The sequence below is a fragment of the Camelus dromedarius genome, chromosome 26, assembly GCF_036321535.1.
Source record: "Camelus dromedarius isolate mCamDro1 chromosome 26, mCamDro1.pat, whole genome shotgun sequence".
NCBI classification, from domain to species: domain Eukaryota; kingdom Metazoa; phylum Chordata; class Mammalia; order Artiodactyla; family Camelidae; genus Camelus; species Camelus dromedarius.
In genome coordinates this window covers 24,865,600-24,888,514 of record NC_087461.1, presented here as the reverse complement: position 1 = coordinate 24,888,514, position 22,915 = coordinate 24,865,600, and the positions used below count along the sequence as shown (strand labels likewise).

The 22,915-nt window shown below is 45.4% G+C and overlaps 1 protein-coding gene across 2 annotated transcripts in view; it reads left to right on the top strand.

The window, feature by feature from the left end:
• The window catches only part of FAM171A1 (family with sequence similarity 171 member A1), a 123,657-nt gene extending 100,957 nt beyond the window's left edge, over positions 1-22,700 (top strand). For both annotated transcript variants that reach the window (XM_064479553.1, XM_064479554.1), the window contains 3 exons: positions 16,045-16,161; positions 19,084-19,198; positions 19,766-22,700. In XM_064479553.1, the coding sequence (XP_064335623.1) occupies positions 16,045-16,161; positions 19,084-19,198; positions 19,766-21,470 (1,937 nt within the window). In that variant the 3' untranslated portion in view covers positions 21,471-22,700. The remainder of the gene's footprint in view (positions 1-16,044; positions 16,162-19,083; positions 19,199-19,765) is intronic.
• Positions 22,701-22,915: the final 215 nt, after the last annotated feature.

Sequence of the window (22,915 nt, the reverse complement as noted above, 5' to 3'; positions counted from 1 at the left end):
AAACTATAACATCTAAACCACTTTCCCAAATTCCTCTTAGCTCAGATTTCTTGAAGGATTTTTATGTGCTGTTTCCATTTCTTGACCCACTGCAGTCCTGCAGTCCACATCCACTCTCCAAAAACCACAGTTACTAAGTTCAGCAGCAGCTGCATGTTCATAGAATCAAGCGACCTCCTCATCCTCTTGGACGTCTGTCCAGCGTGAGATGGTTTCCACTCTTTCGAAATGAAGACCTTCTTCCCTTGGCTCAGTGACTCAGTGTCCCCTGGGTCCTCCTCTCCTGCAGTACCCTGGGCTCTGCCCTAAGCCCAGATCCTCACTTACTTTATATGTAGTCGCTGGGGCACCTCCTGGCTTTCCACATCTCCATAGCTACCTGTGCACCCAAATCTGATCTCTTATCTGTGTTTCTGTCTATTAGACATCTGTCCGCGCATGTCCTGTGGGAAACTCAGGTTCACATGCTGAAACAGACCTGTTGGCTCCCCTTATTTCAGCCCCTATACATGTCCATCTCCATGTTCCCTCTCTTGGCTAAGGGTACCAGACCACCAAAGTAGAAACCCAGGAGTTATCCCGCGTTTATTCTTCTGCTTCTCCTTCCTGCCCTACCCACAGCCACGTCTAGTCCCTTGCAAGGTCCTGTGGATGTCAAGTCAGTATTTCTCCAGCCCCTCCTCTCCTCTCCTCCTCTGTGTCACCTCTGGTTCAGACTCTTCCCTCTTTTCTGGCCAATTCCAGCAGCGTCTGACTATCTTCTACCTCGCCTTCCCTCCACCAGGTCTTCTGTGCTGCTCCTTGGGTTGTCTTTCAAAACCACAGACCCTTTTCCCACAGAGGACATCTCAGAACCTCTCATTGTCCACACTCGTTCACATGGCACACAGATCTCTTCAGAGCCAGCCCTTACCCGGATCTCTGGCTCACTTCCAACCATCGTCTCCTGCACACCTTCCATCGCTTCCACACCAAGCCATTTGCCCTTCCCTGGAGGAGCCTAGGTCTCTCATAGCTCGTCACACTTGTGAGTAGGAGCTCTCCTTTGAAATCCCTTTCTCCATGCCCTGAACAGTAATTTGGCCGCTCCTAAGCTCATTGTACATTTAGCGGTGGTACTAGACATATGTGAGGACACAGCCTTGCAGCTTCTGTTATTATCTGTGTCTTCCCCAAGTCTTCCTTATCTTTGAATCCTCATGATCAAGGACAGTTCCTGGCACGTGCTAGGTTCCCAACTAAAATTTTTGCTGGATGATTGGATCAGATGAGAAGCATTTAGATGTTTTAAGGTTCAGGGCAGTTTAAGATATTACAGTGTAACATTTGCACTTAAGATTACTCTATACCTAGAACTTACTTTTACATGTCTATATACTTATAGTAAACATGTATCTATATATCTATACAAGTATGATGCTTTCAGTGCTCGTCTGGGGAGAGAACAGCTATATTGGATTTTTCTCCATCTTAGAGCTTCCATCCCTACTGTGATGATTCACCTGCTCCTTCCTGCCTCTTCATTTCTGAATGAACAGATCTGAATATGGATGAAAAGCGGTATAAAAGGCTGTGTTCCTAATACAGTCATGCTTTTGCTTGGGAGTCGTGCAGTTGTCATTGCAGTTGTCACAGGTCTGTAGAAGCAGCATCTTTGCTCTCATCAGTTTATTTTGTATACAGCTCACAAGCAACAAAAGTTTATTTTTAAAATAATTTCGGATCTATATGGCAGGCTGAATGATTTCCCCCCAACCCAAATATCTCCACATCCTAATCCTGGGACCTTATGAATATTACCTTATGGTAAAGGGACTTTGCAAATGTGATTCAGTTCAGTATCTTGGGATGGGGAAATTCTCCTGGATTATCCACATGGGCCCACTGTCATCACAACAGTCCATATAGGAGGGATTCAGGAGGAATCAGAGGAGATGACAACATAATGATGGGAGCGGAAGTTGGAGTGATGCACCTTGAAAATGGAGGAAGAGACCACAAGCCAAGGAGCAGAGGCAGCCACGAACAGCTGGAAAAAAGGCACAGAGATGGATTCTTCCTCAGAGTCTCCAGAAAGACCAGCCCTGCTGATACTTCGACTGTAGCCCAGTGAGACTGCTTTTGGACTTCTGACCTCTAGAGCAGTAAGAGAATAAATCTGTGTTGTTTTAAGTCCCGCAGTTTGTGGTAATTTATTACAGGAGCAAAAGGAAATTAGTAAACGATGGAAATCAGTGAAAACAAAGGAATGTGCATGGTTATGAAGTCTCTAAAATGTAGGTTATCTAATTCTCCCCTTCCTCTCTGCAAATTATCCCCACGGCATTGAACCTTTTGTCTCCATTGTGTAGCTGATCTATTTTCATTTAGGCATTCTTTTTTAATTTATCATCTACAGTGAAAAACGTAACTGCCTAATTCCTAGTTCTAACAGATTGTATGTGTGCAGAGAAAAGCCAGTGTTTGAATAGTCACTCAAAAATGATCAAATGAATTAAAATATGTTTTCTGAAAACTTTAAGATTGGATGGACATTTCAAAGAAACCATATGTTCTTTAACTTACTAAACTCAATAGAAACCTACATATTTCATAAGGGGTTTTTATACTTATTATTATATGTGATCAAAAATGTCCTTATTTAAGTAGAAATTAAATTATTGCAGTAAAATGAAAAGTTCTAAGAGTGTATTATAAGATCAGGAAAAAATAGGAACACATCTTAAGCATGTAACACTATTTACTGTCTGCTCTTTATAATTAATTCAGATAGGATAATCACTTCAAACCAGTTTAATACCTTAAATTATCTGCTTTTGAGATAAATCAAAGTCATTACAATTTCAAAATGTTTAACAGCCAGAAATAGCAATGTGTGAATCCATTAAGAATTTTCCATCTAATTAAGGGTCAGCAAACTATGGCCTGAAAGTTAAGAATGGATTTTACATTTTTAAATGTTTGAAGACAGAATCAAAAGAGGAAGACTATCTCATCATGCATGAAAATTTTATGAAATGTAAGCCCCCCGAATAGTTTTATTGTGTGTTGTGGACTGAATTTTTGTATCCCACCCACAAAATGTGTATGTTGAAATCCTAACCGCCAAATAAATAGTATTTGGAGGTGAGGCCTTTGGAGGTGACTCGGCCATGAGGATGGAGTGCTCAAGATTGGAATTAGTGCCCTTAGGAAAGAGGTCCCAGAGCGCCCCCTCGCCCCTTCCCCATGTGAGGACGCGGCAAGAAGGTGCCATCTGTGAACCAGAAAGAGGGCTCTCTCCAGACACAGAAGCAGCTGGCACCTTGGTCTTGGACTTGCCATCTTCCAGACTGTAAGAAGTGAATTTCTGTTGTTCATAAGCCACCCAGTTGATTTTGTTAGAGCAGCCCAAATGCACTAAGACACTGGGACTCAGCCATGCCCTTTGTTCGTGTGTGGTCTGTGAGTGCTTTTCCTGCCCCCCGCAGAGTTGAGGAGTTACGACAGAGGCTATGGTTCCCAACCGGTATTTGCTATTTTTAAATTTTTTTTAGTATTATTGGGGGTAATTAGGTTTATTTATTTATTTTTTTAAATGGAGATACCGGGGATTGAACCCAGGACCCTGTGCATGCTAAGCACAGCGATCTACCACTGAGCTATACTCTCTCCCCAAAAATGATTTTTTTAAAAAGCCTGACTTGTACATATTAGAATCAAAAATGGTGCCACATTTACATGCTGTGCAAAAAGCTGTCGTGTTAAAGTGTGTGGCGAGGGCTCTGTTTGGTGAGGATTAGTCTTTTCCTCTGGAGCATTAGCAAATTTCCCTAACTTGAGACCTCTGATGGTGCTCTGTCTTTGGAAAAGCAGTGTGACGCCCGTGCCCGTGTCCTTGGCATCAAGGCATGTCTGAGGCGCTGGGCTGACCTTGTCAGCTGTATCCAGGGTCCAGCCTGACCTCTGAAGGAAGCAGCTTTCCTTCCCTGGTCTGGCAGATGCAGTTTTGTTGGTCACGGTGAATGCATCTTAGCTGAGGCTTTCTGGACAGTAAGAGATGAGACGTCAGCTCACTCTTACAGACATCCCCTCTCCTTAGACTATAAATGGGACAGCAGATGGCTGTCCCGCACTTTGGGCTGTCAGACTGCAATCTGACTCAGTGCCTTGGGGAACGGCCGCGTGTGAATAAGCAAACCAGGTCAGTGGTTTGCACTGAGAGTGACCCACTGACATTGAGTGGCAGAGAAATCACAACTTAAGCTCTTCTATGGGGTAAGTTTCTGCTTTTTCACAACAACTTAGGATGCTTGGTTTGGATACCCTCCTTCTAATGAGATGGAGGAAAGGAAAAGCAGATTCCAAGGAAGCTCCATTGTAGAATCCAGTTTTAACTGCCTTCCCAAAACACAGCCTGCAGAGTGCGTGTGCGTTGCTATAGAAATGGTGTATGCTAAACCAGCTTCCTATGCTGCATGGTTCACGTGTGTCAGGCATTCAGGAATACTCACTCCTAATTGCCCTGCGGTGGATTTGTCTCTGCATCAGATGGGGAACATTACTGCTGATGCTGTATTCATTTGAACTAGTCCTTTTAGGTGAGTCATGGCCAGCCTGCTCTTGAAGGTGGAACTTGATTTAAAATACAGATGTAAGATTTAATTCCATCTCATGGTTTTTCCAGGGAAGAAAGGGATGGGAGTTCTTGAAGCACCAAATTATGTCTGTAACTTTAAGAAGATGAAAATAGTATTACTGGGGTGTCCTTTTCTCTGTAGATCATGAGCCACATGTTTTACATAGAAGATGGTATATTGCCATGCAGAGGTGTAGTGATTGAATTACAAGAGGGGTCTCCATGGCACTGGGTGGGCAAAAGTTAGGACGAAAGAAGGGCGTTCATGTTTCTAACAATTAAGTGTGTATTTACAGGTGTGATATTAATTTTAGAACAATACACATTATCTTTTTTTTTTTTCCAAAAAGAACAGACTCAGTAGTTGAGGGAATCAAAGAAGCAAGCAGACTTACCTATCTAAGCATAATGTCAATCTGTCTTTAAGAAAGATGATCTGAGCGGGGAGGTTATAGCTCAGTGGTAGAGCACATGCTTAGCATGCATGAGGTCCTGGGTTCCACCCCCAGTACCTCCATTAAAAAGAAGGAAAGAAAATTGATCTGAAATGGATTTTGCCAGGATGAAGGCAATTTCTTAGAAACAAAGAAATAATTCTCAAGGAAAGAGTCTCTGCATTTCCAGATGTTAAAATTGCCCATAAAAGTGAATCGGGCTTCTCTTCAATATATAGAAGGGGGAAGAAAAGGTAATTTACCTGCAAAGAAAGCTGACTGAAGCAGTGCAACACAGAGAACTCTGAAGGTGCAGGACTTAATTTGGACAAACACCAGTCCAGCGAAAACTTTGTCTGGCCACAGATCTCTGCTGCCAGGTGGCCAACAAACTGTGGTCCGTTTTTGAGACACAGATTGGTATCTTTTGGTCACCATGGACCATCAGCATCACAGTTGTGATGTTCCACTCCTGCTGCCCAAGTGGAATGGAGTCAGGCCACAGAAAACATGGGGAGACCGAATGCTGAGTGATCTCAGAACATGGACATTTGCTTTCTGACGTTGCCTAGCAACTCAAAAAACACTCTTGTAATACTAATCCATTCCTAAAAATTGTTAAGCCTTTTGTGTTTGCAGAACCCCTGCCGCCCCCCACTCCCCGCAATTCCTGCAACAACCAAAGAAAAAAAAATGAAAATTTTCAGAAAAGAAGACCATCATACTAGCAATCTTATAGTTGTGGTTCAGGGCCACTTTTGTTTTCAAACCCTATTCGGAGAGACTTAATTTTCCTAAAGGGTCATTTTATACAGAATGAGAACTTCTCACGCTTGAGTTGAACAGAAACAATTTTTGGCAAGCTTTACAAATGACTTTTGCTCATTTTGTGGCCTTAGAGTGTATACATCAATATGTTCCGCCTGAAAGTAAGTGTCTCATGTTACAGTCAGCCCTTCATTACCACTTATGGAATATCTACTTTGTAGATTATCTGTGGCAAGTGTGCATCCCCCAGCTGGCTTCCCCCATCACCTGGAATCCTCAGAGCTTTCTGGCTTTGCTGCCGCTTGGCCTGGGTCTTAAGCACAGCATCTCAGATGATCGGTCTAATATCAGCCTGGGTGAAAAATAATCACGAAGGCAAAGCTGCCATAATTTATTTTAAAACCGAGTATTTTTTAAAATGCCTCTGTTTTCAATTATCTCCACTGAAATGGGTAATTAAAAGGTAGAATTATTTTTGATAGATTTGAATATTGCACATTTTACAGCATTTGGCAGCAGTGGATAGAACACAAGCGGCCTGTAGCCCAGCAACTGAGACAGCTTGGACATGGACACTGGTTCCTGTTGATCTTGAGCCAGTCCTTTAACCTCTCTGGGCCTGTTTTCTCACCTATAAAATGGGAATAATAATAGCTGTCACCTCTGCCTCATAGAGTGGCTGTGAATGGAGAGCCCTTACAACAGTGCCTGGTACTGGCCAAAGTGCTCTATAAATGTTGGCCATTGTTATAATCACCTTTGCTCTTATTCAGCCCATATTTAGTTTGTGCTTTGGGGGTAAAGCATAATGTAAGGGAGAAGGACGGGTACCATGAAGTCTTCGTGTCCTTAAATTTAATACCCAGTCTCATCCAAGGAAGCTTTGTAGCTGGTTTGCCAGAACATCCAGTCTGATTGGTCAGTACTCTTGTTCTGCAAGTTATCCCACATTCTGAATGTCATTGCTGTCTCCCTGTTTCCAAATGACTCAAAGTTCAGAATAAATGTTGCCTTTTAATTTGACTTGAGAGAGATAATGTACATAAAACACCTAGTGCATTGCCAGGCGTGTATTAAGTTCTTAATGTCTTGGTTCTTGCTGCCCCTTCTCTTGAATCACCCCTTAAAAATGATTTGCATGCATGCGCACGCACATGCATACACAGAACACGCACATCGAACAAACCCAGCCCACGCAGGATGTGTTTTGTTAAAGATTTCTGCAGAAGCGTGCTTGCTGGCTCTGCATTACGACCCATAGAGGAGTTGTACGTGGTAGCCTGGCCATTTCACATGTGGGAAGTTCACCTAGATCAAAGGGGAAGAAAAACAGGATCGTTCGTGAAAAGATGTTTTTGTCTACTCATTCTCAGCTGGGCTTATTCATTAGCAAAACAGGTATGACCATAGACCAACACTTTTCATTACTATTCTCAAAGAAACCCTGGAAGTAGGGGGCTATGTTCTTTATTAATCAGAAAGAAGCCAAAATTTAGCACAGGGAAGTATTTGATACATATGCCCAGTATCCTAGGAATGGAGCAGGGGAGATGCAAAAAGCGATTTCCTTCAGACTTAAATCCCCTTCCTGTTCGAGGGTATCAGATTTTGTGCATTCCTGCTTCTATGCCAAGATTTAATGTGGCTTTAATAGAATAATGGACTGGATCTGGGGGTGCAGAACCATAGTCCATTCCCAGATGTGTTTTGTTTGGCCCATACAGTTGATTCGGGGGTATTTATTTGTTTGTTATGTTTTAATTTACTGCCAACATTTAAAAATTGAAAGATCTCCTGTGGAATTCTGTTCTTGGCTTCCCTTTTTAAAAACTGAACACTTTACTCATTTCAGCAAATAGACAGTGAACATCTTCTTTGCGCCAGGTTTCACTCTGTTCAAGGCTCTTGGGATAAAGCAATGACAAAACAAGTCAGGGAAGGTCCCTGTAATCATGAGGTTTTTGTTCTAAATGGAGGAGACAGACCATCAGTTTACTTCACTGGCGTAAGTGCTTTAAGACGGTTAAGTGGGGTGATGTCAGAGATGGTGACTGGCTGCTCAGAACCTTTGGAGGAATGACATCTGAGCTGAGATCCAGAGACACCAAGGAGCCTAACATGGGAATGTCTTGCAGGCAGAACATTCTAGGCAGAAAAAAAAAAAAAGGTAAATGCAAAGTCTGAAGATTGGAACCAATTTAGCCAGACCTGCAGCAGCCAGTTCACGGAGAGGCACTGCCTCCTTTAAATGGCTGTCAACTACTGGTCAGTAGTCTGGCAAGTGACTGGATTATTTCTGAAATAATATTCCTGAGGGAAATATTCCTGAAATTGCTTCAAGCGCTGGCCACCCAGTAGATGCACCCCGGCAACACTGTGGGAAATGGTACCGGGGTTTTCTCAAAGGATCGTCATGCCCACAACTGTGAAAATAATTTAGAGCTTTGCTACTCAAAAGTGGTCCACGGCCTGGGAGCTTGTTGGAAATGCAGAATCTCATGCTGTGCTCCAGACCCACTGAATCAGAATCTTCATGTTAACAAGATCTCCGCTGTAATGAGCTCTTTTTACAAGCAGTGGTTAAGAGCATCTTACCACCTCCGTCCAGATGTTCATCAACTTGTCTTTTATGCCACCCTTCATTCTGAGCAAGTTTTTTTAATGCTGGGGATTAGTGGCTGTGCTCCCCATAATCCTCATCTGCCTTCCCTACCCAATCCCTTCTGACATGTAATTGCAAGATGGATATTGGATTTAGTGGGTAATGAACAGAATTTCTCTCCAAATGGGCTTAATTACCCTGCACTCTGATACTGCTTTCTGGAAATTGATATATACCTGTTGTAAACTCAAAATTCTCTCATTAAGTTTTATTAAGGCTGTTATGCATCCTAATACCTCTGGCTACCTATTTAAGGCATGAGCTTTCTATAACTCTGCCAGAATCCTATGGTTTTCCCATTACTGCTCTCTCCTAAAATTTGTCTCAGTGAGTCTTGTGATAGCTCAGCTAAAGCTTAAAGGGGGAAAAATCAGTGGCTTGGATTAAATTTATTTTTAAGAATCCATTTCTCAAAACTAACCCTAAAAATACCCAGGGAACATGTTGTATTTGAACACTGATTCATTTCTTGTTTTAATTTCTAATAATTCAATATAGCTGTGATTTTATGCTTTGAACAGAAGGTCATCGGTGATAGTGAGTTGCCCTTAATTTTATTTCTATTTGAACTGGTCCTGAGATATACTTGCCCAAAGCTGCAGGAATCCAACCATCTGTACGTAACTTTCACTCGTCAATTCCATTGCTTTCAACAGGAGCCATCAGATAATAGAGCACCAGGTGAAACACTCGGCTGTGTGATTAACACGGAATGTATCCACCTCGCAGAGTTCACAAACAGTAATTCCAAAAACGGGAACACAGCTATTGAAAGGCATAGCTTTTAATTTGGGGGTGGGGGGGAGACTACTCCACAATATCATAAAAATACGCATTGCTGCTGTTTCTGCCGTGCTGATGGACGGGACATAAGGGCTGGTGGACTTTCCTGTTCTGACTTTCACAGGTGATCTTGTCCCGCTGAAGTTCTGTTGCAGCATGCAATAAAATAGACTCAGAGCTTAACACTTCTACCCGTACAGCTGGTAGAAAAAGGCAGTAGAAGTTATAGTTTAAGATAATGCAGATGGTAGTCCTGGAAAATAAGTCAGTGCCAGTTTCTAGAGAAATCCAGTGTATTTGGGAATCTCGGGGGGGCCCTGTGATTATAAGTAGCAGCAATAATAGTAAACAATAGCTATGGATCTGAGAGATACATGCCTCTTAAGGAGACAGCCCTGCGATGAGCTAATGCCCACACCATCCTGATCATTCAGCAGGAGTCACCACCACCCAAGCAAGAGGGTCACTGGCCATAACCAACAGCTGAAAGGCAGGACCACCAGAGGTTCCTACTGTCCAAGTTTGTGCCTGTGTCGTGCATGCATGTGGCTCACCTCTCAACACCAATGTTCCCAAATATTTCTCAGTGAACAACTAAGTTGTTGGAATAGAAATGGCTCTGTTTCTCAGTGTGATATTCACCTTTTAACCCACAGAACTTTTTCTGAGATGAGTTTTCTGAGGGGCTGTGGAGTTTCTTCGAGTCCCAGTTCGTAGACCTAGTGGAACTCACTCCTGTCTCTTTCGGGAAAAATACATCAGTCAGAATATATTAGTGGCACAAAGTAGAATCCCCAACTACAAGTGCTTAAGTGATGAGGCCGTTTATTGTTCACGTGACAAAGGAAGTGTGAAGCCACCAGCTCCAGGACTGCGCCCTGGGCTCTGTGAGACCACCAAGGACCTTCCGTTCCTCAGCTGGGGCCACCCTCGCGTGTCCTGGGGTCACACAGCTAGAAAGGGGCAGAGCTAGAATTCCCAGGCGGGCTTATCTTCATCCAGGCAAGTCATCGATGTGGTCAGTTGGCCCTTGATTGTGCTGGACTTGGATCTGCCCAGTGTCCTGGGGTGTGACATGGTCACGAGTCCCAGTGTAAGAGCAATGACTTGTTTCTCTGTATATTGGCTAAGGTGCCAGATGCCAGCTTCAACTCGTCATCTGTTAGAATGCAGGTTTTCACTTCTAGTTTCCTTCTCAAAATCAACAGTGCTCATCATAACAGACTTTTCTGCTTGTTACTAAATGCTGAGATGAACTGGCAAGGCTTCGAGGCAGAATAAGTGGGCCAGGCAGGAAAAGCAGGGTAAAGCTGAACCCCGGAGGTCGTTTTCAAGTTAGACATTATGTTTCTGCTTTTTTCATATTTTAGAGTTCTTTTCCCCTTTAATAGCCATTTGTTTACAGTTTGAAATCACTTTTTCTTTTTAACTGAAGTATAGTCGATTTACAATGTTGTGTTAGTTTCTGGTGTATGGCATAGTGATTTATATATATATATATATATATATATACCTTTTCATATTCTTTTTCATAATAGGCCATTACAAGATATTGATTATAGTTCCCTGTGCTATATAGTAAGACCTTATTGTTTTGAACTCACTTTTCTTTATATTTTGCAAATAAAAGCTGGTTTCATTCTTGCCTGGTAACCAAGCAAAAAAGCAGCAGCCTTGGTGATTGCTGTGAGACCCCATCAGATCTCACAGGTGAGCATAAGGCATAGCTTTCAGCCTGTCAGTTACTGTGTGCAATCATCATTGCGATTAAATGCAGCTTCCAAGTTAAGAACTCATGGTGCTTTATACCCCCAGCAGATCTTGACAGCTAAATACATAACTAACACTGTCTCAAAAGATGAGGATAGTTTTTTTAACAAAGCATTTATCCTTGAAAGGATCTCTAAATCTTTCCAATGTGCAAGGTTTCACTCTTAGAGAATGAAAATTCAGACAAAAACTGATCTCAGGGTGTGTACTGAAGAAACAAGACACTGAGCTTGGACTCAGAGGATCTCTGTTCCACGTCTGCTTTTATCCCTCACACTGCAGCCTGCGGACTTTATTCTAGATGCAGTCTTCACACAGTGGGTTATCTGGTTCCCAGTAGTAGATGCCCCTAGTGGGGAGTTGGGGGCTGTTGATGGTGAAGGAGCAAAGCTGATAACAGAAATGCTAATGACAGCGTGTAGGAAGGGTGAGGGAGAGAGGGGAGGGAGGAAGTGTGGAAGGAATCGGGGAAGGAAGGAGAAGGCGGCTGTGGGTGGGAGTATTTAGCATAAGAGCAAACAACTTCGTTCCTCAGTAGAGACCTAAGAGCATCAGGAATTTAGGACCAACATCAGTTAATCATAATCCTGACCCTGAATGATCGTGAAAAATCAAAACTATACTCAACATTATAAGGCAGAAGTAAATGATACTTTTTAGAATTATGTAAAACTGCCTTTTCAAACTTTGGGAAACAAGTTACGTGGAAGAATAACTTCCAAACTGTGTTCAGGTGATGTCCCGGGGGTTGCAGGGTTGGGGTGGGAGGGTTCTTGTGACCTGTTTGCAGAGAAGCCTGTCTTTTATCTGTTTTCTATAATAATTTCTTAATTTTCTTAATATAAAGATTCCAGTAAAGAGTGTTAAAATGCTTTAAAAACTATATGAAAACTGCTGATCTAGAAGTTTCAGTGACGTGGAGTTTCGTTCCCCGGTGATGCCGGGCGTGTCTCTGCAACCCTCACACGCGTGCAGTCCCAGGAATAGATATGCCAGGGGTAAGAGACAGAGCACAGAGATGCTCGTGGTCCCCAGCCTGCCTGCTCCTGCCTCACCCACTTAACAGCCGGCTACCCTCCCCGGGCAGCCGGGGCAGTCACAGCTGTGCTTCACGAGAAAGCATGGGGTCCTCCTGCCCACGCACCTTCACCAGCGGATCAGCCTGGAGACTCTGCGTGTCCCAGCAGCTGCCTGGACTGCCTGTTCGTCAAAAGACACCTGAGACCGCCATCAGGAAGCCCTGTCGTGCTGCGATACCTTAGGGCCTGCCCTCATGTCTGGACCACAGAGGAGACAAGTTTCACCTGAACAGCCCTCAGGGCAGTTGTACTGACTCAGGAGTACCCAGAGGCTGGCCCCACCCAGGAGGCAGGTGGGCAGACAAAAGGAGAAAAAGCAGGAGGCCTCCCACTTGGAATTTTCCACAGAGCAGTAGCAACCTGCATCCTCCCCGATCTGTCTGAGCAGTGCCGAGGCCCCCACGGGGATGAGGGAGGACCTGATCTTTGCACCCTGGCCATGGGTCCAGCAGTCATATGACGTTACTCAGCAGAAGAGACTCTACAGAGGTCTGTATGTCCTTCTGTCCCATCACCAGTGAAGATTCCCGGCACTGGCTCCCTGGCCATGAAGACAAGAATCTCTCGTGTGTGCAGCTCAGGTGGGAAAACATCCTCTTCCCACACCATCAGGATTTCAGTAATGAGAAGCATATGTTTCTAGTACACAATTCATTAATTCTTGTGTTCCCTGTAGTGAATTTCCTCGCGCAGAACACAGAAAGCTTGGACAAGGCTTTTGCCAATAACAGCATGATTGTTGAATCCTAAGACAGTGTCACCCTTGATTCACTGAATACATGCACATTTTGTGGAAAACTTAGGCCAAAATAAATGCCTCTTTCCCAGCTGGCTTAGTTCCCTCTAGTCTGAAAGGGCAGAATCCCAATCTCAGCTGCACTTCCGTAAGGAGATCTTTCCTGCCAACCACACCCAGCCCTGCACAGAAGGTCATCTGATATTACTGGGGGAGGGGGGTTGCACGTCTGGCTTTCACACTCGGGTACTACCTCGTTCCCACGCCAAGGATATTTCTAGATGCCGAGAAGAAGACAAAAGGAGCACAGGACACAGGCCCACACTGGCCGAGGACATCAGACATTGGACAAGAGGTTAGCAACTTAAACAGCGTAGGTTTCTGGAAAATGGATGAGGTAGTAACCTGTGCCTTGGGACCCCTGAGACACATGCTGGAGGGACTCAGGATAGACACAGGATGTGTCTTGAATCTTGAAAGATGGGTAGGTTTTTGGAAGAGAGGAGAACCACGTGAGGTTGGAACAACCGTTGGGGGCCAAAGTCGCAGGCTCAGGTAAAAGTGTCTGTTTTGAGAACCGACCTGAGAAGAGCAGGATGAGGGGTGGGTGGCACCACACCTGGAAGGGCAGGCGGTCAGAAAGCTCTGACCTCACCTCCTCTGCGCCTCCAGTTACAAGTCCTGGTGGCCTCCCACTGCTGATGGCATTGAGAGCCCTGCCCAGCCCTCCCCTTCCATCCCTGGGCATCTTGTGTTTGTACATGCTGTTCTGATTCCTTTCTCGCTGCTCCCTCCCGCCTTCCACCCCCAGGTGACAGCTTGACTGTTCCTCAGAGACCGACTCACCCCCAGCCTTCCCTGCCCGCCCCAGGTGGCACTCTCCTCCCTACGCTCCCAAAGCAGCTTGTGTTCCATCTTCCCAGCTCCCACCAGCGTCACATGGGCCCTCAGGCTGGACTTGGGGTCCTGTCAGCTGGGTGCGTGTGTGTGTGTGTGTGTGTGTGTGTGTTTATGTATGTGTGTGTGTTTGTGTATCTGCCCACTAGATTTGCCCTCCCAGTATAACTGGGAAGTGTTTTAAAAGCCCGTTTTGGCTGTGTTGTAGAAAGCCAAGGCAATGTGGCCCATCCAGGTAGGGAGCTTTGCCCTTGACTGAGCAGGAATCAGGACTCTTTGAGGCTCCAGCTCTTTTCCTCTGGGTCTCGTAAGCCTAACCTAGTATCCGTTCCCCTTGAAGAGCAGTGACTCAAGAATCTAATCTGGGGGAAACTGCAAACCAAAAGAATGCAGGCCACTTCCTGGCTGATAGGAGAGCCTGGCCGGGCTGCTCCTGCGGGAGACCGTGTGGGGGCAGGGCGGTGGGGTGTGGAAGTCCTGAGCTAAATAGCACGGGACCCCCAGGGGAAAACCGGAAGTGGTGGCAAACAAACAGTCTGCTCTCTGCCTTCAGGAAAACTTTCTGACCCAACACAGAACCCATCTAGCTGCACTTGTCAAACGCCCTCCGTTTCCCTTTCCTCAGCAGCCCGGTGGAGAGTGGTGCTTGGAGGGACTGAACCATCTCTGGGTGGATGCTCTTCAGCCAGTGAAGCTGAATTGAGCATCCTTGTCCTCGTGCTCATCTTTGAAACTTCCATCTTATAGTCTCGTCAAACTTGAATTGAAATGCCCTGGCGCCATGATCCAGCCCGTTGCGTGGGGAGGTCAGACAATGCCAGGCACCTGCCTGGTCTCCCCCATCCTCCTTCTTGGTTCAGCTGCTGTCAGCGAAGGGCGGGGGCGTGGGGGGGCTGGGAGGAGGGACGGGAGGGCGGGGCTGGGGCACCTTTCCATCCGCTGTATTTGAATGTTGCTATGGCAACGGAGAGGCCCTAGAAGCAGCGCAAAGTATTGTTTATTTCCTCAGGAGGGGAAGAAATCCACTCTTGGCATCTCAGTGATGTGTGTACCTGGGAAAGGCAAGGATTTGGAGACTGGAAGGTGGCATATTTGGTGCACAGCTGGAGCCTTTAGGCCTAGAGGGGTCAGGGTTCCACACACAGCCATTTCAGGGGGTGAGCCTGTGGGTGCGGAGCACTGTGGGCCCAGAGGAGAGCTGGAGCCTGGTGTAAGGTACCTGTGACTCCAGGCTACTGAGTCGGCGGGGTGCGCACAGGCCGTGGGGGGCCCAGCCAGCACTCTCTTTTGCACCCCCACCTCAAAGCACGGGCCTCTACAGGTGAGACAGGTGATAGCCAGAGTCTTGGGCAATGGGGTCTGCTCCTGGGAACCGTACAAAGTGAAAAAGTTACCAAACCCTGGCAAGCTTTGTGGGAGAGGCAGCAGGGCAGAGCGGAAGAAGCAGCACTGGCCTTGAGGACAGACAGAGAGACAGACAGACCTAGTGTCCCCTGCTCTGCTCTCTACCCCGGGGGGCCTCAGAAGAGTTCCGTGTCTCACCAGTCTCCGGTCCAAAAGGGGGAAATAAGTCCTACTCTGTAGGACCGTTGTGAGAACTGTAGGTAATATATATAAGAGACATCACTGTGATTAGCTAGCTTGTAGTAGGTGCTCATTCATGTGAAATACTAGTTAAAGGAGTAACTGAAAGACAGCACCGCCCTGGGCTTACTCGGTGTCTCCCAGCATCAGAACCAACTGGAAGCTTTTAAAATACTCAACTAAGCCAAGCTTGCAAGGTGGGACCAAGATGTCTATGTATTTTTTAAAGCTTCCTGAAGTAACTCTGATGTCACCAGTCTGTGACTTCGGATAGGAAATCCGTTTATTTGCTTGAGGATGAAGAATATAAATAGCGCTGGAGTTTCCCCTCTTCTTTCCCCTCCCACCAACCCTTTTCATGCTACCTTTATTCTGCTTCAAAACTCCAAAGGCTTCTGGAAGAGATCTGCCAAGATGGCAGAAGTCGTAACCTCCAAATGCTTCTGCTAAAATGATCTGTGTTTGGAAGCAGGGCTGCGTGATAGAGAGGCTGAAAGTAATTTAGTCAGGAAGACAAAGAGAAATGAAAGTCCAACTCTTTACTGAAAGGAGGTGAAAAGAATTTCTGCAGAAAGTGAAATGCAGTCCCTCCACGACGGTTGGACCCTTTGGGCTCTCAAGGGTTTTACACGTGACACTTAAGGTGACTTGTACAAACCTTAACTAGGAGTTTTGCGTGCCTCTGGCTAAAGTTCTTTTCCTGCATCCCACAGGAACGTGGTTGAAGAGTGGTCTCGGCCTTGTGCACCAGGAAGACAGCCAGCTGACGTGGACGTACATTGCCCCACAGCTGGGGTACTGGGTGGCAGCCATGTCTCCTCCCAGTCCAGGTAACAGCATCCCCAACACCTGCAGTGATGGAGAGTGACTCTTGCGGTTTCAGGCTAAGTAGGATTCTGAGAGTGACTTCAGCAGGGAGTCACATCTTCCTCCAACCAGTTGGAAATGTGAAAATCAAACGATGAGACAAAGGTATTTTGTGGGGGTGGGGAAGTTCTGGTTGGAACTTTCCCATCTGGGATAAGAAGAATGCATAGGAAAGAGTCTTTTCTCCAGTCTCTGTCTTGCTCAGACAGCTGCCATGGGGAATTATTAATCTGAAGCCCACAGAGGTGGTTTCAACCTCCTCCCTAATTCCTGAAACAGCTGTGGCCTGGTGGAAGAGAACGTGTAGCGAAAGGCACTCACCAGAGGAGCTAGCAAAAAGTCACCATTCATTGGAGGCTTCTTGGGGCAAAAACCTGGAATGAGCATTTCTGAAAGACTTAAAAGCAAGCCTGTTACTTTATGTCTAAAAGAATATTCATCTCCACTTAGGATATGTGAATTAATTTGTATTGTTCAAAGTGTGACTAAAAGTTTATTTTTTCTAACCTAGCCGCCCTGATTTATCCCTCTGAGTGTTCCAGAATTTTTTTTTTTTTTTTCAAAATAGTCACCTTAGAAGAAGTCTTTCCAGTGGTGGCTTCTATTACTTCAAAATGCCTTTCGGACCTACCTCCCTTGGACAGTCTTCATTAGTGAAACTGTTCGTGGGTGGCCATTCTTTATACTCAGAGGGTCCCTTTGATTTTTCTTCAACGCATCTAAAAGTCACCCGCCTCCACATGTGGTGAATAGAGTAAGTAATTGAGCTAGGCCAAAATGTGCTAGGATTAAAAGTTGTCTCTTGTCAGTTACCCATGAAAGCTGTTCCAAAACGGGAGTCCAGAATATTTTAGCGATGGATTTTTCACTGGAATGAACACTTAGACTCCCAACGTGACTAATTTGATGGAAGTCAATCCAAGATGAGGGTTGAAAAATCTGTTCCATGTACTTTAGGCTCCCATCCTGAGAATATGTCACTTCACTTCTGGGTTTTAGAAATATGTTTCCCTTTACAAGAATGGTCTCGTAGCCATGTAGGTGTGCACCGGGTTCAGAAATGCCCCATCTCCAAATCTGGAATGCCTGGAATATGACTCTGAGTAAGGAAAGAAAGAAAAGATACTCCTTAAGCACCAACGTAGAGGCCACAAAGCCCACACGTTAGAGTTAACTTTTATTTTCGATCTATTTCAAACAATCGTGGCTCTCAGTTTTCCCATCATGAGACAGATTAATAGATGCTTTTGTAATGAAGGGAAAAAGAATGACTCCATGTAGGTTGACCAAGCTTCCTGAGAGCAGGGAAGGAAGAGGCCAAAAGCTCTAAAAAGCATACAGATTACAGCCCCTGGTGGCTTTTAATGTAGAAACACATCTGTTGGTATCCTCACACCTGTCACCTTTATTAAAACAAATCACAAAACAAGACACTGCTTTCATGAGCCTGAAACCAAGGAGAACATAATTAGAGCTTTCTCTTTCATTCTCTGGCTAAGAAGCAAGTGAAATATGGCTATGAATTTTATCAAGATTTCCACTGGCAGAAGTTAAATAATAACATTTTAAGTGCTTAAAAGGACCAAGCTTCAGTTATTTGTAAATGATTTTTATGGGTACCCCAGATTTCTTGGTGACTCCTGCCAGGGCATTACCTATGTCTGTGGGGTGGTCTCTACATAAAAAAAAAAGAAAGTTTCTCTGAACAATTAAGGCCGTGTATAGTTGTCAGTAACTTTTCCATCTTTTGTAAATATTAACTCCCACTCACTCCTACTGAAGTGATTTATAGTTAGGAGAGAATGCTGTTATCTTTTGAACTTAAGTGATGTCACTATTTTCAAAAATCAACAAGTCCCCCTGGATTCATGTAGCTTTTAAGAGATATAGCTCCTTCTAAAGATTTTTGAAGAACTGTATCCCTTAGAATATCAAACATTAATCAATCAATGGGTGTTTATGGTGATCATAACCACGCTACTCCGACGGAATGTGTAACCACACTCCTCCCTTCTCATCTTTTGGTGCCCTGCCAGGATACCTGGATGCCAATACTTCTGTGCCCAAATATTGTACTTTGGGGGGATTTTTGTTTTCGATGTCAATCCATTGTCAGGGACGTTAAGATAGGTTCTTACGACTATTGAACATAAACAGTAAATTAAACTGCCTCTTGGGATTCTTCCCAATGTAAATTAAGAAGAAAACGTGTTTGCCTCTGATAAGCTTGTCTGTAAGCTCTGAAGACGTCTGCGGCCAGTTCAGACTTGCCATTTTGAAGAGGTGCTAAAGAGGAAGATTTTATTTTTTGTAAATGGGAGACATTTTAGAAACTCTCGATGCCCCTGTAAGGAGCTGCAGACTTTTTTTTAAGTCATAGGGAATTTATTTCCTATGTTTCAACCTATTTATTTCGGCCAAGGGCTCTCTACATAGTAATCATTGCCCAGAGAAAGTGAGGATAAAATCTGATGATTTTTTTTTTCTCCCACGGGATCATAAAATCCTCAGGTGTTCAGGCCAGGTCTCTGAGTCGACGAGTCCCACTCGTTGTATGATTATGCATCCAGTTTTTTGGTATTAAAAGGCCACATATTCAGCATGATGAACATGGCACTGGATGCAGCTCTCCTCCTGGCTAAGGAGGGACATGGTCACTACACGTAGACTCTGAGTGCTCACAGTGCTCAGTGATGGTATGGGGATCCCTTTTCATTGAGGGAGGTTAGGGTGATGCTGCAGCCACACAGTGATGCGTTTGCTGCTGGCCCTGCTCCACGCCCCAGCCAAGAAGAGTAAGAAAAACGTCACGCTCTCAGTTAGTTAATCCCTCTTTTTATGTAAAGGCTTTCACAAATCTAAAATGCCCGTTTCTGACCTTCTAGGTCCCGTTGTCACACAGGACATCACCACGTATCACACGGTGTTTCTTTTGGCCATCTTGGGAGGAATGGCTTTCATACTTTTGGTTTTGCTGTGTCTCCTTTTGTACTATTGCAGGTAAAGTTTCACCAGTCGGGGTGCTAACTTTTTAAATTTGGAATTTCTTGCACAAGCATTGATATTGAGGTCTCTTCTCTGAGTCGAGGTCCTTTTTTTCTCATAAGAAAATACGTAAGAACCAAATGTATGTCATGTAAGTTGCAAACACAGGACGTGAGAGGCATGCATGCATGATGTTTCTTAGGAAGGAGTCATTAAAAAAGTTTGATCGTCACGAAGATTCGTTCAGAATATTCCTAAATGGTAATTAAGAGGTGATAGTCTCAAGAACAAAGCAGAATTGTTCTTACTTTGATGCCTCGTCTGTTCGGCTTGCAAGAATGTTTATTGCCGACTCTGGGGCACCCACTTTTGAATGAATAACTTGGATGTTCTCAGGGTGAAAGCTGCAGTTTGAGACCCTCAGAATCAAAATAAGGCTGAGGGTGTGGGGTGAGAAGGCTTCTGGTTTTCCATTAGTTGTTTTGTCTTGTTTCTTCCTGCGAGAATTGAGAATGAGATTTTGACTTGAAAACTCAGCATTCTGAGAACCTCTAACCTTCAGGTTTGTATCTTTGCTCACAGACGGAGGTGCCTGAAGCCCCGCCAGCACCCCAGAAAACTGCAACTCCCTGCCACCCTGGAGAGTTCCAAAAGAGACCAGTCAACTTCCATGTCACACATCAACCTGCTGTTTTCTCGTCGGGAGTCAGAATTCCCCGGGCCACTCTCTGTCACCAGTCAGGGCCGCCCGGACGTCCCAGGCTCAAAGGAGCTGATGGGCGGAGTCCATTTAGAAGTGATGTCTTCCAGCGGGGAAGCAGACATGCATACGCCCATGCTGAAGCTCTCCTACAGCACCTCACAGGAATTCAGCTCTCGGGAGGAACTCCTGTCCCACAAGGAGGAGGATAAAAGCCAAATCTCCTTTGATAACCTGACACCGAGCGGGACCTTGGGAAAAGATTACCATAAGTCAGTGGAGATTTTCCCCTTAAAGCCCAGGAAATCGATGGAGAGGGAAGGCTATGAGTCCCCTGGCGGCAGTGACTACAGGAGGAGTTACAATGCCATGCTCTCACAGCCCTTATTTGAAAAGCAAGAGAGAGACGGTCAGGCCTCCGTTAACCATATTTCCACAGGAAGTAAGCTCACCATTCAGGAACATAAGTACCCTACGCCTTCATCTCCAGAAAAAGAGCAGCTGCTGGATCGCAGACCTACTGAATGTATGATGTCGCGCTCAGTGGACCACCTGGAAAGACCTACCTCTTTCCCGAGGCCCGGCCAGCTGATCTGCTGTAGTTCTGTGGACCAGGTCAATGACAGCGTTTACAGGAAAGTTCTACCTGCCTTGGTCATCCCAGCTCATTACATGAAACTCCCAGGGGACCATTCCTATGTAGGCCAGCCCCTGGTCGTTCCATCTGACCAGCAGCTCGAGATAGAAAGACTGCAGGCTGAGCTCTCCAGTCCTCACGCAGGGATCTTCCCACACCCCTCCTCTCAGACCCAAGCCCAGCCCTTGTCTTGCCAGGCGATCTCACAGCAACACTTGCAGGACGCCGGCGCCCGGGAGTGGGCCCCGCAGAGTGCGTCCATGTCGGAGTCCCTCTCCATCCCAGCGTCCCTGAATGACGCAGCCTTGGCTCAGATGAACAGTGAGGTCCAGCTCCTGACCGAAAAGGCACTGTTGGAACTGGGGGGTGGGAAGCCCCTCCCTCACCCCAGGGCGTGGTTCGTCTCCCTGGATGGTAGGTCCAACGCACATGTCAGACATTCCTACATTGATCTCCAAAGAGCTGGGAGGAACGGAAGTAATGATGCCAGTTTGGATTCTGGCGTGGATATGAATGAACCAAAATCTGCCCGGAAGGGAAGAGGAGACCCCTTATCTCTGCCGCAGAGCCACCCACCGGTCCAGGAGCATCCACAGAAAGAGCCAAGGGCCGCAGAGAGCTCCACCTACACGCAGCTCATGTACCTGGACGACATGGACCAGAGCGGCAGTGAGTGTGGCACCACGGTCGGGACCCCTGAGGACAGTGCCCTGCGGTGCCTGCTGGACAGCTCTGGCCGGAGAAGCGGCGGCCAGCTGCCCAGCCTGCAGGAGGAGACAACAAAACGAACTTCCGATGTCCCCCCGGAGCCGACGGCCAGTCCTGACCAGAGGCAATCTGCTCAGGAGGACGAGGAAGATGAAGAGGACGACGATGACCAAGGGGAAGACAAGAAGAGCCCATGGCAGAGACGGGAGGAGAGGCCCCTGATGGCGTTCAACATCAAATGAGTGACCACAGAGCCACCCCCCAGGGGAATATGATACAGTTGCCAAAAATCCTTTCTTACAGAATCGCTTACCTGTTTGTGAAGGAAGATGAACCTCTCCCACTAAGGGAAGTGGACGTTTTTTCTGCATTACCGTTGGCTGTGTAAGTGTCAGAGAGGAAGTGAAGGTCTTACTCAGAAGAAAAGGTGATGTTAACGGATGCCTCACCTCCAGGGAGATGGCTGACCTCAGTGTCTGAATGTCAATGTCGTCCCACGAACCTGCTGTGTCCACCCCCGAGGACACCAAAACATCACATGTGATGTCACTAGGTTCCGCTGATAACCTCAGTTCTCCCCCAGATTCTGGGAACAGATGAAACTCTTTGCATTGCTTGAATCCGTTCTATCACAATAATGCTCCTGTGAAGTTATTACTGAGAAACTAGCTTGGCACTTAGTGTCTCGAGGTGCGCATCATCTCCAGGGGAAACTATGCATCGCTGCTTCTTGGTCTTACTTTGCTTAGATTTTTGCTTTGGTTAGGTTTCATTTCCGGTTTGCTTAAAACACACACACACATGCAATTTGGTTGTAAGGATTTTATTCCTTCATTTTCATCTGTTCTGCTTCTCGGTGGTTTATTTCGGTATCTGCTTTCAGGAACTCCTGAGTGTCATCTCATAATATCCAAGCCTTTGAATGAAATAGTACTGAAGTTTTTATCAGCTGCCAGTCCTTCAATTCTGGTCCCATTAACTCCAAGTGCCTTTTTTACAGTGACAACAGACAGTCCCTTATTTTGCTTTTTTTCGTTGTTGTTTTTCTTGATTTCTTTCATTGAACAGCCTGGATTTTATAAAGCTATTAAACGATACCCCTTTTCTTTAAACTGCATGCTGCCAAGTGCCCATTTGTGCTCAGAATTCTCATTTCAACTCTGTGTACTCTCTCGTTCTCACGTGTGACGTGGATTCTGTTTAGCTGAGATAGACTAGAGGACACTTTAGCAATCCCCTTCCCTGTTCCATCCCTTTGGCCACTAGCCACCATTATGGTTTTCTTGGCTGTTTGTATATATGGTTACGTATTAACTCTGGAATCCTATGGGCTGATCTTGCTCAGCAAGCAGACTGAATGTGACTATTAAAAAAAATCTTACGTACTATCCAGAAGTGCCAGAATGACTCTTCTGTGCATTCTCCTTGAAGAGCTGCTTGGTTATCCAAAAATGAAAACTCAGAATAAACTCTGATTTAAAAAAAAACTATTTTGTGGTCCTTTTCATTCATTCTGAGCCATTATTAGTTTCAGAGTTGCCATTAAGAATTCACTCTTCATTCCTTGGGCAGTCTGAAATGCCAATGGGACCTTTTTTTTTCAGAGACTAACACATAGACACCGAGGAATTTGCACGATGGTTAAATCCTAAAAATCCACCTTGCTGGTTAGTTTCATTCAAGAACA